Genomic DNA, 18,413 nt, shown 5'->3' on the forward strand with positions numbered 1-18,413 from the left:
TGTTTTTTGTTTTTTTTTTTTGTTTTTTGTTTTTTGTTTGAATCATATAATCTAAATGTAATTCTAGTTCCCACCCTATAAAAATGGTTACAAAATGAAATTTTTAAAAAGCAATATGCACATAATTCATATTTTTCCTTAATTCGAATGTGTCAAGTCGGAGTTTTCCATAAAAATAGATTTCAAAAATAAATTGCTAAGTCAATCTATTTTTATGAAAGAGTAATCAAGGGAACCAAGATTCTAGCCGAAATCAAAAGAATGCAATCCAGGGACACAGACCAGACCTGGGAAACGGACTATCACAACAAAAAACATAGAGTAACTATAATAATGCATACACAAATAGTGTTACTTTTCTAGAAACACCCATCGAGTTGCTCATCGAATGTCAAGTCCTGTGTAGACGAAAGAGGAAACGAAAATTATGATACGACGAACAAATCGGTTCTTACGGGGCAGATGGATACACCGTAAGGATCAGAGAGTTCATGATGACGAACATAAAATGTTTGTAGTGCTGTAGCAATATAAACCTATTCCAGAAGCCTAATTGTAAGAAGTGGAGCACGGTACAAAAATATAACGAGAATAGGTATGGTGTATATGTCAAAGAGACAACAACCCCACTAGGATGGAAATGTCAGCCCAAGGCCATCCATTGGTCATCATTAAACGACAAAGATACCCTCATACCACAGGACAGACTGAAGCTGGCGACAAAACATCATTATACATAGGTACAGCGAAATAGTTGCCCCTATATACTCAAGTAAAAAAATCTAAAGGTAAAAACAAAACACGACACATAAAAGTCGGCGTAGTTATAGCAAGCTCTGACATAACGTATGATATGAAAATTCCTTACGCAGGTGCTGATGGGAAAGTTGACAATATGAAATGACAAGTCATTGCGTTTGTCGTTTGGTTTTGTCATGAATTTTCCTTCACCATCGATAAATGAGTGTAGGGCAAGATATGAGGATATGGGGCTGACTTCATAGTGTCTGTAGTGTCTTCTCTAAAGTACTTCCGTGAAGTTACGATGTAATGAAAATACTGTAGACACTTAGACTCGAAAGCTTTAGTTGCATATGAGTTTAATTCTAATTTAAAGCATGTACTCAAACTGGAGAGAATGCCGTCTTCTTGCATCTAGCCATTTCTATTTCTGAAAAAGTAAGTCGTTACAAACATAATATGTCTATATATTTGAAAGAAACCTTGAACATTGTACAAACTAACTGAAAACGCATTGAATTATGTTACCTGCTGCACCAAAAGCACGCATTCAAAGGTAAAACGTGTTAAATTTGTGTTATTTCCAAGATTTAAGAAATCCTTTCAAACATTCACGGACGTCATTATGACCTCCATCATCATCATTGTATCTACCCCCTTTCTGCTTGTCTTTCTTGTCATGGTCTTTTTTTTATACATGAGCGTTTCGAGAGCAATAAGAATTTGCTCTAAGTGTAATCAAGTGAGTCAGGATTTGAGCAATAATCAAAAGAATGTATTTCAAGGATAAAACCTGGACAGGGGAAATATATACACAGCAAATAACATGAAATAACCAAACCAACGGGCACAAAGAAACAAAAGTAAATGAGCAACCCAGACTCCACTAAACCTGGGAGCATGGACACGGTTCATGTCCTTCGTCCTTTGTCTCTTTAGTATATGTACTCAGTTTGAAACGTTCTGAACAAACTTTAGTAACATTTGACATTATTATCATAGAAATAATAACATCATATAATTTCTATTAAATTTTGTAAATGCTTATATTTCATTACTCTAATATATTATTGAAGTCATCAATATTTCTATTTAGTTTCAGTTTTTGTGCTATAGAGATTTTCATTTGTGATTTCACGTGACACTGGTCACAATGCTCTTTAACTCGTGTTGGTAACCGTAATGAGGAATTAGATATGTATTGGTCTAATCAAAGCATTCGACAATATCATATTCTGTCATTATCTGTCGAAGTCAAAGCTAAGCTTTTGAATCTGACGTTTAATTCTGTGGAAGAATACAACATAAGAACTGAAAACTCTTTTCCAAGAAAAAGAATTGACAAAAAAAACTTATCTTTAAAATTTCAAGATATCGGATTAGACTGATTTCTTTGAAATTTATATCTGTTCATCCTGTGCTATTAAGGAGGTAGACCTAAGGTAATGGACACAAGTCTTTATAATCATTGGAATGTTTGTATTCAGTCTCCTTATATCAATCTCATCTAAGCATCAAAGTAACTCGGATTGATTTCATTCTGTTTCAAGTGGAAACTTGAAAGTCTCAAGTGAAATTGAATATGATACGAACATATCACTGATTTCAAGAGTTATGCCCTTTACCCTAGGTCTACCTCCTGAAGTCTGGTTTAGTCTTTAACGAAGTGTCAGAAATTCAGACTGATGATATACATCAAAATATTATTTTCTTACTTTAAAAAAAGTATGGACAGAAGTGACCTGTCATAGGACGACATCATATTTATGGATATATCACCGGTCATAACTTGGTGAACGTTCTAAGACCTAGCAGACTTGGGATCCCTTTTCTGCAGACAAGCAGAAATAGCTGTCCCAAACGTTAAGCTTTCGTATTTGCACCACCTGTTTTACATGGCAGATCACTTCCTTTCAGACTGAAATCAGACCCTAAATGAATCTAAATTAATAGGTAAATTTGTACAGATAAACGTGAAGAGCCATGATGATGATTTGTTTGTGTTATCAAAATAAGTTCTTTGCAACAACTCACTTCACAAATATATTGGTGTTTTCCAGAGCAAGGTGTATCGTCCCATTTGTCAACTCCAGATGCGTTCCAGAACTCACCACAACGATCATCCCTAGGTTCGTGCGGATGCCAGTCAGTGAATTCGGCGACAGAATTGTCCGATTCCCATCTCCACTCACCCGTCTTTGAAAGAAAGAGCCCGAACCAAACCAGTCCTGCATCTCTATCTGTTTATTTGATGTAAAAAGAAAAATTGGTAATTGTTACAGAAGAAATATGTTAAATAGAGAGTTATTGCTGTGCTTTTAACATGTTTGTACTCTTCATTTAACTGTGAAATGCAAGTACTTTATTGAAATTTCATTTTGTAAATCATAAAATCATAATTATAATTGTAGACACAAAATATGGAACTCAGTGAATGCAACTAGAAAGGTTGAGGATTCTAGAAAAGTAACTCTTTGCTCATTGTTAAAAATGTAAATATTTTAGTGTTCTACTAGTTAACTGTATACACAAGCATTAAAACGGGGCTATAGCTGTATACATAGGGAAATGCACTAGTTCATAACATCATTCATCAAATAAAATAATTACACCCAAACATATATATATAATATTGATTTGTTGTGACATGCATCATTTATTTGATCCTCTATTCTACATAATAACATCTAAATTAACTGTCCCGTACTACCATACATCGTGTACTAAGTTATAGCCCTAGATTAATCCTACGAGGAGGAATGACCCAGCCAGCGAAAGCTATATTTTTATATAGCCTAGCTGGCCGAGTGGTCTCGGGCGCTGGACATAGTGCAGGCGGTGTTGCCATAGATGTCACAACGGTACGAGTTCGAGGGACGACCAAAAATTTGCTTCGCAAAATTGACAGTTCTAATATCGTTGGGAATTTTTCAGACCCTTCGATAAGTTTACGTTATCTTCCCTGTATCAATTTGATCCGATGGAGCAGTGTAGCGAATAGAGTCATCACATTCTGAGACGTTGTATATATATATATATATATATATAAGAATAGTATTTTTATTATATAATATACGTCTCTTATCGCTACACTGCTCCATCGAATTATGTTTTATCATAATGCATTGAATGAAAACTGAATGAAACCCGTATTGCTGAGACATCTATGACTATATCGCTTACACTTATTCTAGCGTCCTATGGATCACTCACCCGGTCAGGGTGAGCTTAATTTTCGTGTAGCAGTGTAGTTTCGGACACTGAACTTAGTACGATGTTACCATAAATGTCACAAGAGTACGACTAGGGAACGGCCAAGTACTTGTTTTGCGAAGTTCAAATGCTGACCATATACATCATGTTGGCACAGACACTGATAACTATCTTACCTTGAATTAACGCTTTAAGCCAATTGTTTTCTTTCTCATCTTTAATAGTTACTAAATTAGCTCCGTGTTTGGTGCATGCAATCTAGAAAAGTAGATAAAGTTGCGTTTTGTATCGGTGGTCTGATATTTATTTAATACTTCTCCCTGATATACAATACTACTACTAAACATAATACGCAAATGACTGCTAAAACAGACCGACCCTTTTGCTATTCAATGACATTTTCAGTACATATTTTTTTTGTATGTTATATACTGCTAAATAGCATTTTCATTGCGAACAGTGAATTATTGCATTTATATAAATCAGATTGTTACATGACTATTTTTCACTCTAACATTTAAAACTTAAGAAGTCGAGATCTTTTGAGTTTTTTCACATCTTCACAATATGTACTTTAATAATGCACGGTCAGAGAAAATTCCTGATGGTATAGTAAGATTGAAGAAAATAGAAAAAAAATGCCACTAATTTATTGTAATCGTAAATTTGGAAAATGATTCCGATGGTTGTACTCAAACAGCGGTTTATGCTTATCTTTCTCCCTCGATGTAAAATTTATGTTACCGTTACATTTACAGTTTCAACAGGCGAGTTAAGTATCAATCTTGATATTACTGAAAAATCCTTTAAATGTAGAACGATCACCTTCTTCACTATAAGTGCATTAAATCAGAATTACACCGTTAATGTATGTACATGAATTCACTAAATAACTTAAATCATGTAAAACATTGACAAAGGAGTACTCCAATTGCTCTAAAGGTCTTATTCACCTGTTTCAAAAAATAAATATATATAAAATTACAAAAATTAAAACTTACCTGCGCATTATGCCAATTTCTTTTTTCAACTGACAAGAAGTAACAATGTCCTTCATATTGATTCCATCCTTCGTCACATTTTTTAATTAAATGACCTAATATATGTAAGAAAATCGACATTTTGATATTTTATATTTTATCCTACCGGTGCACCTGGTCCTGCACCAAGTTTTAGTTGGTGTGTTCGTTTACCTTTGTTTTATGTGCGCATTAATTTGGTTACTAGTATTTCCTGTTCTTTGTTGTGTTTTCTATTTTCTTGGTCTAGTTATTCCGGAATTACCGCTCGAATCTTGATTAAACAATATATCCTCCAAATTTCAACTTTCAATTTTAAATTTTACAAAATTTGACCTGGTCAACTTAGTGTGCGAAACAGTGCGCCTAAATGTAACTGTATAATTCTTTTGATTACCGCTATAACCTTGGTTCCCTTGATTACTCTTTCAGCGTATTTAATGTTGAACTTCGCGAAAATTTAATTTTAAAATAGTACATACTTTCTAATAACTGCACACCCTGTTTGATAATGGAAATTTCGTTTGTAAGTTCCACCAGTACTTTGTTGATTTCAGAGAACTCATTCGGACATGTACATGTATCGTCTTGTAAAAAAATGTTTAAATTACTAGTTATTAAATTGGTTTATTATTTCATATTTCGTACATATTATTCACTTTAAACATTTGAATGAAAAAAAGATGAATTTGCAGAAGAGCTTTGTACAGCCAAAGCAGAATTTGAAAAGTTATAATTTTTATACTCCGCCGTACACATTGGCGTGGTATTATGTGATGCTCTCTGAAAATTTGCTTCTCCGTCCCCGACGGTTTCTTAATGATAACTTGAGAACGGATCACAATAACTTTGCACAGTTGTTAAATATAAAATAAATAAAGATTTTAAAAGTTCAATTTTCAGCGAAATCCAAAACGCATCTTTTGAGTCGAGTTTTTTTTAATTAACTCATTTATCAAATTGAGGAATTAAGCCTAATCTTCGATGAAGAAAACTTTCCCTTTTAATATAAAGCGCTTGTAACTTTATATTCACTTCTGGCTATACCGCTATTATGCAATGCTTCTATAATTATTTAGGTATTCCACGTAATATAAGTTTAATGTAAATAAAATAACTGGAAATGTTTTAGTTTGCTCTTTTTAAAATCTTGATGACATTGTATGCTACAATCTATGGAACACTAATAGACATTATCACTATTGTACAAACATTCGCAAAAAATACCGAAGCACCAAAATAGGACAATTCTAGACATAAAAACCCGTACATGGCCTGAACGTTAAAACTAGAAAAAGAGAATTTCTTCATAATGAAGCCAACAGAATAATATAGGATTATAAAATGAAGATAAAGATAACAAGACATCACACAAATACACAAAAACATTGGCAATATGAACTTCCACAAATAAACGAGAGTTACATCAGATGCTCCGACGGAAAAGCATGTCCTGCTCCGCTAATTGCAACCGTTTAATTGCATGTGATGTAGATCCGGTAAGAGCCTAAAATACATCTCGACAACAATCGCCATAAAACTTTAAAATGCAGACATAAGATGCAAGATTTATATGTTTGTTCGATTTGAAAATTGATTAAAATACACATTAAAATCTTCCCACCATTTTATTTTCTTTGTAGCTAGTACTTAGAAAATGATCGCTTTTAATGCCATTTCAAGATACCAATTGTGCTGGGTGTTTTTTTTTTTTTTTTCAGGAATATTAAAATCATTTTCTGAAAAAAAACAAGGTCCGCAAAAATTAATTTCTCTACCTGCTTGATTTCGACATTTCTAAAGTGTAGGGAAACGAGACAAACACGATCAAAAGAATTTATACACACATCGTAAAAAAATAATTTGATGTGCTGCACATAAGGAATTCGACACACATGATCAGATAAATCATTGTTCATTGGTTAAAATACCTTCCTACATAACTTCATAACATGACTTACATTTGGCATCAGCTACTGATATTAGCATTATCACGTTTAGAAGGAAAATTGCTTCTTTAAACAGCAACACCATTTTGACTGAATACTCGGATATCAATAGGATCAACGATATAACACGATATTTTATAGTAGCCGTACCTTATAAGTTATTGAAATTCATGTCTAGTTTATGTTTCATAAAGCAGTATCTGTACAACCTGTCACAACGCTTGATATGTTTTTTTTTTTTTTTTTGAATATTTCTTCGATTCTATTCATTTGTTATATGTAATACTCATTTGATATGCGAAACCTGCTATAATACATGATATAATATGATATGATATTTGTAATTATACCCATAATAACCAATTGCAATTTAAACTCAAGAGCCCACGCCTGTGTTTCACGAATTAGACATTGTCTTCCCTTAATTTCCTGAACACCATAATCTTGACTGTTTTAATCGTACAATTCGACATTTTATACGACAAACCTGTTACGAAAAAAAACTATTTGATATGTATCATAACACCCTTTTTTCGGTACCTCAGTTTGTCTAATTAAAATGACGATACGGTTTAAAATTTCTACAATATACAATATCATAAATATATTTTGATCGAAAGAAATCTATTAGCAAATACTATAGATAAGTGCTGCATGGATTATCATAACGTGAATGTTGTCCTTAGAAATCAACTGACGATTAATATCTTGACTTGTGTACATCATGTACATTAAAGAGTAATCAAGGGAACCAAGATTATAGCGGTAATCAAAAGAATGTAATCCAGGGACAAAGACCAGACATGGAAAACAGACATACACAACAAAGAACATAAATAAACCAAAATCATACATACAAAGTAAGAAAAGTAAATGAGCAACTCGGATTCCACTAAAAACTGGGAGCATGGACAAGGTGCACCGGTAGGGTAAGCGTCCTCTGCTTTTCTAGAAACACCCGCCGAGTTAAAGCTATATCTATTCAATATTTTATATTCAGACTTAAACGTATTGCAATGTAAGGAGGGGAGGGATTGACATTCAGGAGTAATAGCGTATACACTAGACTGAGGGTTTAAAATTTAAATTAAAAAAATTGATTCCAAAAATATTTTCTTCATATCTAAATACCCAGTCTATGGTACCCTCGTAACGTGTATCAGAAAAATGATAATGAACTTTACATGCATTTGTGTCTCCTAGTGAACTCCAACAAACTAACAAACAATTGATTTTAAGACTCGAGATGTATCTCAATAAAAGAAATTGTGTGACTGTGTGAAAAGCATACTTGAATTAAAAAGTTTCGTCCTTTACTTGATGATAACTGTCACCACTTTGAAAGTTATTCAGATGCATGGACGGACACAGAAGTTTCAAGAAAATGGAAACCCAGACATTTAGGGTGCTCTTAGACTATAGTTTTTCATTTTTTCCACATTTTGCAAAGTATATAATAATACTTTCTATCAAAAGTGAGGATTGGTGGATGGAACACCACTGAGGTGCATAACCGTAAATGAGGGTTGATGGATGGAACACCACTGAGGTGCATAACCGTTAATATATCTTGTTGATGTGAGCGTTATTATGTAACTGGAGTTAACAACTTTCAAGCATCAATAAATCACCATGATATAGAAACTGTATAATTCACAACACAATGAGAAGTGTATAACTGATGATGTTGTCAATGGTCTTAAAATGACCATTTAACCTTGACTATAATTATATCGTGTGTTGGTGGCTTAATAACCACAGGGTAGTGATATGCGTCTAATGCAGTAGTGATCGAACGTCTCTAGATCGCTACTGACGCTGGCTAGTCTACGTGTAGACGAAAAGGGGAGCAGCGTAAGCAGAAGCCTTCCTCTGCCAGTACATAGCCTCTACACTACCAAGACTCCTTCAATTTGCCTCCCCGAGGTAACACACGGTAACTTGGGTCTAGTACTCAAGGCTAACATGAAGGGGATCTTGGAGTAACAAGGACCCTAGAGGTGTAGAGTGCAGGCCCACCGGCGCATGGAACACGCCCTGGCTCTCACCAACCTTGCCCCAGCTATGGGTTAAATAGATCGCTGCCTTGTGATGGACTGTTGAGTCAAAGGCTACGGGAGACAACCCAGACAGAAAACGATGGTCAGACTGGGATCAAACCTTTGAAAGGGAACCTGTCTAGGAGAGGAAACTCTGATGTAAAACCCGGCTAGAAAAGAGTCGTCACCCATTGTAGGGAACCTATCTAGGAGAGCTGACTCTGATACAAAAGCATGTGAGGGACTTGCTGACCACCACATTAAAATAAAGCTGAAGCTAGAGGGCCAACCCCCCACTAGTGGATACAAATGGTTACAGAAACGATTACAGTAAAAGTCATTCCTCGGACTCGTCAACGACTAGAGAAAGAGGACCAAACCAAACATCGAGGACAGCAAATGACGCGAAAGCTGATGAAATTGTTCTCACCAAAACAACAAACAACCATAGGCACTTGGAATGTTAGAACAATGTATCAAAGTGGCAAAAGCTTGCAAATTGCGAACGAAATGGATAGATACAATATCGAAATTCTAGGACTCAGCGAAGTAAGATGGAATACAGCTGGAATGGCAACACTATCTTCAGGTCATACGGTCATATTCTCAGGAAATCCAAATGAAGACGACATACATGACAAAGGCGTGGGATTCATGCTTACAAAGAAAGCCAAGAAATCGTTTGGAGTGGAATCCAATATCTGCAAGAGTGATATCAGCTAGATTTGACACTCGATTCCAGAAAACAACATTTATACAGGTGTATGCACCAACAAACACCGCAGACGAAGATGATAAAAATGACTTCTACAACTTATTACAATCAGTTGTTGATGCCGTTCCTAAAAGAGACATCCTTATCATCTTAGGAGATCTGAATGCCAAAGTAGGTGATGACAGAGGAGGTAGAGAAAGGGAGATAGGACCACATGGAATAGGGCAAATGAATGAGAACGGAGAGATGTTTGCTGACTTTTGCGCTATAAACAGTCTAGTAATTGGCGGTACTTGGTTTCCACATAAATCTTGTCATAAAACCACCTGGATTTCACCATCTGGAGACACTGAAAACAAAATAGACCACATAACAATAAGCCGTCAATGGAGATCATTACAAGATGTACGAACAAAACGTGGAGCAGACGCAGCATCAGATCACCACCTTGTAATTGGAAAAATTAAACTCAAGCTTTTAACAACAAAGAAAAGAGAGACTACAAAAAGGAAGTTTAATGTTGAGAAGTTTAAAGATCAGAAAGTGAACGAAAACTTCCAAATTACACTCAGGAACAGATTTAGTACTTTACTAGATCTTGACAACGAAGAAATGAACAATGATATTGATGACATCTGGAACTCAAGAAAGACAGCCATTCTGGAAGCATGCGAAGAAACAGTTGGTTTCATTCAAGTGAAAAGAAAGAAATGGATGTCAGATCAAACATGGGATACAATATCTGAAAGAAGGGAAATAAAAGAAAAGTTGATGAGTGCCAAAACCAGACAGCAAAAGAAAAACCTGCAAGACCTTTACAGCGCAAAAGACAGAGAAGTGAAGAAAAGCTGTAAAAGAGATAAAAGAAACCATGCTGAAAAGTTAGCAGTAGAAGCTGAAAAAGCCTGCTTAAAAGGAGACATCAAAACATTGTATAACATCACAAGACAACTCAGTGGAAACATCTCTCAAAATGAAAATTTACCAGTCAAAGATAAAAACAACAATACCCTCACAAAGCTAGAAGATCAGCTTGACAGATGGAAAGAACACTTTAGTGAGGTATTGAACAGACCACCACCAACAAATCCACCAATACTTGAAGAAGGTCCAACACTTAACATAGAGACTGACAAAATTACCGAAAATGAAGTAAGAAAAGCCCTAAAACATCTTAAGAATGGGAAAGCAGCGGGAATCGATGGCATACCACCAGAAGCCCTCAAGTCCATGAATGACACTACCATTCAATATCTTCTTGGGCTATTAAACCAGATATGGGAAAAAGAAAAAATTCCAAAAGACTGGCAAAAGGGACTCTTGGTAAAACTACCTAAAAAGGGGGACAAATCCAATTGCAACAACTGGAGAGGAATAACTCTTTTGTCTATTCCTAGTAAAATCCTATGCAGTATAATCTTACAAAGAATGAAAGAAGAGATTGATAGCAAGCTGAGAGATGAACAAGCTGGATTTAGACAAGAACGATCATGTGTCGACCAGATTGCAACACTCAGAATAATTATTGAGCAAACGATCGAATGGCAGTCATCCCTATATCTAAACTTTATTGACTTCCAGAAAGCATTTGACAGCATAGATCATCAGGTCTTGTGGAACATTCTAGGACACTATGGGATTCCTCCAAAGATTATTTCCATGATTAAGTTACTGTATGAAGAATTCTCTTGTCAGGTCATACATGCTGGTACATTGACGGATCCTTTCCCTGTAACAACTGGCGTAAGGCAAGGATGCATTCTCTCTCCCCTTCTCTTTCTCATAGTCATCGACTGGATAGCAACAACAGCTTACAACGACCCTCATGGTATACAATGGACACTAACATCTCGTCTAGAAGACCTCGAATTTGCAGACGACATATGCACACTATCGCATCGTCTTCAAGATTCCCAACACCAGGTCAACCATCTCGAAGAAACAGCTAAAAGAACAATATATCAACACAGCCAAAACCAAAGCCATGAGAATCCAACAAAACCAGATGGATCCAATATTGGTAAATAACCAACAGATAGAGAATGTAGATAAATTTACGTACCTTGGAAGTGCCATGAGTACAACTGGAGGCACTGACGAAGATGTACAAGCCAGAAAGATGAAAGCATTACAGGCTTTTTCCATTCTAAAACCAGTATGGAAAAGTAGAACACTGAGAACGACTACTAAGATCAAAATTTTCAACAGCAATGTTAAGTCTGTCCTGTTATATGGTTGCGAGACCTGGAGAGAAACAGAAAACACCATGAAATCTATACAAGTCTTTGTTAACAAGTGCCTAAGAAATATACTAAATATCAGATGGCCAGAAAAAATAACAAACAAGAAACTGTGGCAAAGAACAAAACAACAACCAATAGAAAACACCATTCGAGCCCGAAAATGGAAATGGATTGGTCATACTTTAAGGAAGAACAATAAAAACACTACAAAGCAAGCTTTAGATTGGAATCCCCAAGGGCAAAGAAAAAGAGGAAGACCAAAGAACACCTGGAGGAGGGGTTTGAACTCTGAACTGAAGAGAGTAGGACTAACGTGGAAGAATTGTCCAAAACCGAAGCGAATGGAGAGAAACTGTAGTCGCCCTATGTCCACCCATGGACGAAATGGAATAAATCAAATCAAATCAAATCATAATTATATCTTCATTCCATCCACCCGAAATATTAAGCATACAACAGACACAGTGAAGGTATTTTACAACTGATGAAACAGGAAGAAAACTTTCAATTAAACTCAATGACAAACACGACGACTATGATTTTTTTTCATTGTCAACTGTCATATTTTTTAATATTCTTTCTTTGCTTTCATATGGTATTTTCATAATCTTGATCTGTTAAAATTTGGATATATACATTATATAAAGCTGATCAACTACTTTCGTTGCGTTTTTAAAGAGTTTCTGTTACTTTTCGCGATAAATAATCATTATATAATTTTGCATAAAAGTTAAATAGTTTAGCTATAATGAGGTCTACGATCATATCATTTTTCAGAGAAACCTATATTATTGACTTTGAATTATGTCAAACTCATGTTTTTTCATGCATCCTTATTTCGAATGGTCATTGGGGATGGTCGCTTAAAGTAACATAAATACATAAATAAATTTCATAACTTATTATAACCACTTTTTCAAAAAAGTTCATAATAAATAAATTCATCTACTAGTACTTGGTTAAAATCAATTAAAAAAAAAAGAAAATGGAATCGTTGCAAGTTATAAACAGAATTAAATTGAAGAAAATATCATCAAAATCCAAGCCGAACTCATTATAATAATTTAATTTCAGGAGATTGAATAAAAAAATTGTCCATTATGACATATAGACCAAATTTTGTATAAGTCTGTGACGTCATCAACCTTTTTCAACGGTTTACTCGTTGAAATTTGACACTAAAATTAAATTATTAGATATGACTGTTATATTTTTTTTCGGTCAATGTGAAATAACCCCAATGCCCGTGGTGCACCACGTAATTTAGGTTATTTCTCCATATACCGAAAAAATATAAGTCATTCCTTAAAAACTTTCGGGAATCATCCTTCGATCGTCTTTTTCTCCAGTTTTTTTTCAACATTTTCTCCTTTTTAATTGCTGGTACTTATTTGCCGTTAATACTTTGATTTGTTCGTGTTTCATATGAACTTTTTGTGACAATCAAGTTCATATAGGAGATTGGGAAAATATAATCTGTTGAATGCAGATAAACTTGTAAAACTGATCATCGACGTTTCATTGCATGTGATATTAAGAAAACCTACAAAATTTTAAATATTTCGATTATTTTCGAATATTCTTGAATTGTTTTGTGCAATTCGTAAAAATTATTGAAGAGAACAGAGAAATAGACAAAATGTGTTATAAGGTTCTATAATTTTTAGGTGTCTGCCAATCTCGACTCATTAAGACTATGCGACTTGTAGGAACCAGTGTAAAAAATAAACAGGAACATGGACTAAACGGAAGTAAGTTCAGTCCGTCAATTACCGCTTCCGCTCTTTATATAGAATTTTTTATTATTAAGTTGTACTTGTTTTGATGAGTATTTTCTTCATTTTATCCACCCAATTAACTTGAAATGAAAATCACTAAAGGAACGCAGAAGTCCCCTTCATGTATCGAAAACTTTTTTGGAATAGTGACAAGATCTTCGATTTACAATAAATCTCAATGGTTGATATTTAAAGCAACTTGACAAGGCGAGAGGTTAAGGTCGTCACTGCAAACAGTCTATAGTCGTTTTGATGATTAGCATTACGGAGTGTTACATTTCAGTACGACAATTGATCCCAATATGTCATAGATATTCTTCCTTTTTTCCAGACATGACCTTCAAAAGAAAACATGAAAAGAGGAGCATGAATTGTTTTTATATACACCCAATTTCAACCCCAGTTAATTGGGTTCGTGCTGTTTGTTTCTGCGTTCCATAGGTTTTTCTGTGACTTGTTTTTCAGTTGTTTGACGACTTTTGATTTTTCCCGGCTGTATAATATCCTCAGATTTCTCTTCGTTGTACTTCTTGGTATATCTTTAAGTTTCTTGTATAAAAAAAAATGAAGTCGTATGTGATTTCACGTACAAGTAATACTATTCATAATATAAGTATGGTGTAATCTGTTAGAAGACGTTTTTTTTTTCATAAATAATTATGACTTTTACAGTTTTACATCAACTAGGATTTTTTGTCATGAACTAATTAACATACCCTTAAGCTATTAATTAAAATAGATCTACATTTTGTTTTACTAAAGATACGAAAGAAGTAAAGATCCTTATTTCCTCTCAGACTGAAATCGGGCTCTCAGTGCATGTAAGGTCAAAGGCTAAATTCGTAACTTCATCCTCTCTTAATGATTGAAAACTCCTAGAAGTACACCTAGCGTAGTGGATGATGAAATTTCATATCTAGAAATAATCAATTATAATTAGAAATTCTGAGATAAATTGAATTTTAGGTGCGACATTTATAGAAATTTCAATTACTTGCGCATTGTGAATACTTATATAAATATCTGGAAGAGATCTGTGAAAGTCAATTAAGATATGCTTTGTTCTGATTTATTTTAGTCAACAAATTAGATTTTTGTTTCATTCTGATACGAGACCTGCACTTCACATTTTGAAACGACTGAAATTTTTATATTTTGTTTCTGATATAAAGCTAAGATGACATTTACATTGATTAAATTTTTTTTAAAAGTAAGATGTCAAATTGCTTTTAAAAGTACAAAAAAGACATGATCGATTGTCTATATCATATGAATATTGCATTATATTTAGAATAATGTGTGCTAACTCTGCCAAAAAAAAGAATTTTAGCAGTTCATCCAACCTCTACTTGGAAAACTAGTTGCAAAATGGAGACAAAATAGGTAAACTTTGCTTCAGTGGGAAAACCACTAGATTTAATAACTTTAAAAACTGAAATGTTTCAACAATGAAAGCCTACTATACCAAGATAACTTTGACAAAAACGCTGTTTTGTTGAAACATATGGCCCAAATAAACAGATCCGGAAACAACCTACAAACTTCATAATTTCGTAAAAATGATATTTTGTGGTTGTAACAGCTCGTAAAACCTTCTTGTCTCGGTTAAGTCATCTTTGTAACAAAAGATATGCAAATAAACCTTTTTTGGTAATTTTCAATAAATAACAAGGTATGAAACTGGTATTAGGTTGCACTATACAGATGCGATTGAGTTGCACTGTGTTTCGTGCACAAAGTTGACCCAGTCTAATTTAGTAACGATTACAAATACACGGTAAAGAGGGATAAAATGCATGTTTAAGCTATCCGGAAATACTCAGGTCCTTACCCCAGTGGATTCTCTCCAGCAGGCTGGTTTTCAAAAATGCAAAATTTTGCACGAACTAAAGAATTAAAATCATGAACAAATGAGCAGAAAGAGGTACACATATTTTTTTTTTTGTTTTTTGTTTGTTTGTTTTTTTTTCAAAACAATACCATGCCTGCAATCTTTCCCTTGCAATTTTAAAGAGCCAGATATTTTGACAATAAATTTTGGGAAGGCAACCAGACCTGGGGTCAATTACATGCAAAAGTAATTAATTACAACTCTATTAATTGCGAAAATTTTCAATTAAATTATAATTACAATTACACAAAATTTGTAAAGAATTTATTATTAATTGAATTACAAATACTTTGGTAATGTTATTAATTACTTTTCAGAATTATAACTCGAAAGTTCTTATGGATGCCGTCGAGGGCTACGAAAGAAAATGAATAAAACGAGAACAAGAAGACATTAATTCTGGAACGATAACCGCACATTCGTTTGTTTAAAATTCTAGTATATCACCGGCATATACTAGACTGCACAAGTTGCATTCTAATCCGTAGATTACGTTTGTCGATTTTCAACTTATGTCATCATAACTTTTTGTATGAAAAGTTTTGTTCGTTAGGTAGATAGTGAGGATAGTCGGTTATAAGAAAATTCATATTTTGCACTTTTTGATTCCACATTTTGATATTGAACAATGTGGTTCGTCATCGTTGTAGTCAAATATATCAATTTAATTGACGGAACTTGGTTTGATTACTTTGAAATAGTCAGAATAGTTGGTTATGGAATTGTCGGGACACTATCCATACCAAATGTGAGCATACTAGGATTCCCATATGACACATCACAGTCTTACAAGACAACAGTGTGTCCAATATGTCGTCAGTTTCAGACCTTTTTAGACTGGGCTACGTCCGAGCCAATTTTTCATTTGTTCCTCTGAATAAACCATTAATTATATTACTTGGCCGATGGTACCCTCGGGGTCAAAATCCACCAGCAGCTGTATCGACCCAGTAGTGTGAAAGAGTAATCAAGGGAACCAAGATTATAGCGGAAATCAAAAGAATGTAATCGAGAGACAAAGACCAGACAGGGAAAACAGACACACACAACAAAGGAAATAAAATAACCAATTGTTTGTTTGTTTGTTTGTTTGTTTGTTGGGGTTTAACGTCCGAGCAGCAATATTTCAGCTATATTTAGTCGATGATTGATGATAAAATGAACATGAAATGATGAAATGAAAAAGGGATGGGACACAAGGACAATGGGGTCGACAAATTTTGATTGCCACTGGAAATAGGGAGAGGTGGGTAGGGTCGGGGAATTTAGCCTCCTGTGGCGGAGCCCTAAGGTTCCTACTCCGGGAGAATACCACAGTAGGGTTCTTTAACGTGCGAGGAACGTGGCATATTTCCTAACACGTTGCACCACTATGGTTTGCGGTCAGGTTTTCCGTATTATAGCCTGACAACCCCAGCATGTTACACGCCAGGGGTACCCCATTCCACCATCTGGGGCACACATTCCAGTTGCTCTGTAGGCAGAGCGCCCTAGCCTAAAATAACCAAAATAAAACATACAAAGTAACAAAAGTAAATGAGTACTCGGACTCCAATAAAAACTAGGAGCATGGACCAGGTGCACCGGTAGGTTAAGCGTCCTCTGCTTTTCTAGAAACACCCGCCGAGTTGCTCGAAAAGGTCAAGTCCGTGGTAGACTAAAGAAGTAAGGAAAACTATGACACGTTGAATAAATCAGTTTTCATGTTGCAGATTGCATTACTTTCAATAACATGTAATAGAAAAAACGCTAAATAACACATGACATTGAATTACTTCAAAAATTGTTATTGAATACAGCTAATTAAAATATTACCCCAGGTCTGAAAGCACCCAAAATTTGTCATTAAACTGATATTCTTTTTTCTCCATTATGTAACCACATCTACAGATTTCTATGACAAAATGTAAGAGAGTATTAATCCATTTCGTTCATCTCCATAATGTATAGAAAAAAATTGTTGGATTTGCTTGTCCGAGTGTCTCGATATAGCTTTATTTCCACAAAATGTCATTAAATTATCTGCTATGGCATGTCTATAGAGTAGCGCCTAAACGAATATACCATGTAACAAAAGTAAATGAGTAACTCGAACTCCACTAAAAACTGAGAGCATGGACCAGGTGTACCTGTAGGGTTAGCGTCCTCTGTTTTTCTAGAAACACCCGCCGAGCTGCTCATAAAAAGTCAAGTCTTGGGTAGACGAAAGAGGAAAGGAAAACTATGACACGTTGAACAAATCAGTTTTCATGTTGCAGATGGATACACCGTAAAGATCTACGAGTTCATGATGAAAGTGATAATGAAATATTGTCATTTCACATGTATTCACACAAATATTCTTAAACGGTCAACTTCCATGAAGCCATTTTGCCACAAGTTTATATACATATATTAAAACCCGCTCTTTGGATTTGTGTACGCCAAAATTAATTTCTGTTAGTGTGGATTTTTCATAAATAGAATTCAGGCATGTTTTAACATTGTATGAAAATTTAATAATGTGTGGACGTTTTCGTTCTGTTCGTTTTTAATTTGTCTCGTTGGAGGTTGCATGTGATGGTATGCGTGTATGTTTTAATGCTGCTTTTTTTTCGTTTGTTTCTGTTACAAATTCTCTCTTACAAAAAATATAACTTTAGACACCTTTCATACTTCGATTTAAAATACAGATAGTCAATGATAACAACTTCAAACAAATTTGTTCAATTTTAATAACAAATAACAAAAATAAATAAAAGTTTAAAACATGAACAAAATAACATTATTTGTGGACGTTGTCTGGGACACCTTTAACATTTACACTAAGCCACTATTACAAGAAA

At 34.5% G+C, this 18,413-nt stretch overlaps 2 protein-coding genes across 2 annotated transcripts; one reads left to right on the forward strand and one right to left on the reverse strand.

The window, feature by feature from the left end:
* Positions 1-1,083: 1,083 nt before the first annotated feature.
* LOC148611644 (perlucin-like protein) lies at positions 1,084-7,098 on the reverse strand. The gene is made up of 6 exons (XM_088592377.1): positions 6,935-7,098; positions 5,456-5,560; positions 4,956-5,050; positions 4,131-4,212; positions 2,776-2,981; positions 1,084-1,171 (listed from the first exon to the last, which is right to left on the reverse strand). Exons 1-6 carry the CDS (start codon positions 7,005-7,007, stop codon positions 1,166-1,168), a joined length of 567 nt encoding a protein of 188 aa, XP_088448503.1. The 5' UTR covers positions 7,008-7,098; the 3' UTR covers positions 1,084-1,165.
* Positions 7,099-9,595: 2,497 nt separating this feature from the next.
* LOC148611645 (uncharacterized) lies at positions 9,596-11,343 on the forward strand. Its single transcript, XM_088595266.1, has 3 exons — positions 9,596-10,392; positions 10,498-10,828; positions 11,272-11,343. The coding sequence occupies exons 1-3, from the start codon at positions 9,596-9,598 to the stop codon at positions 11,341-11,343; spliced, it is 1,200 nt and encodes a 399-aa protein (XP_088451392.1).
* The last annotated feature ends 7,070 nt before the right edge of the window (positions 11,344-18,413 follow it).

Source organism: Perna viridis, chromosome 7, assembly GCF_037379345.1.
Source record: "Perna viridis isolate PV_CMFRI_1.1 ecotype Kerala chromosome 7, ASM3737934v1, whole genome shotgun sequence".
Classification (NCBI taxonomy): Eukaryota; Metazoa; Mollusca; class Bivalvia; order Mytilida; family Mytilidae; genus Perna; species Perna viridis.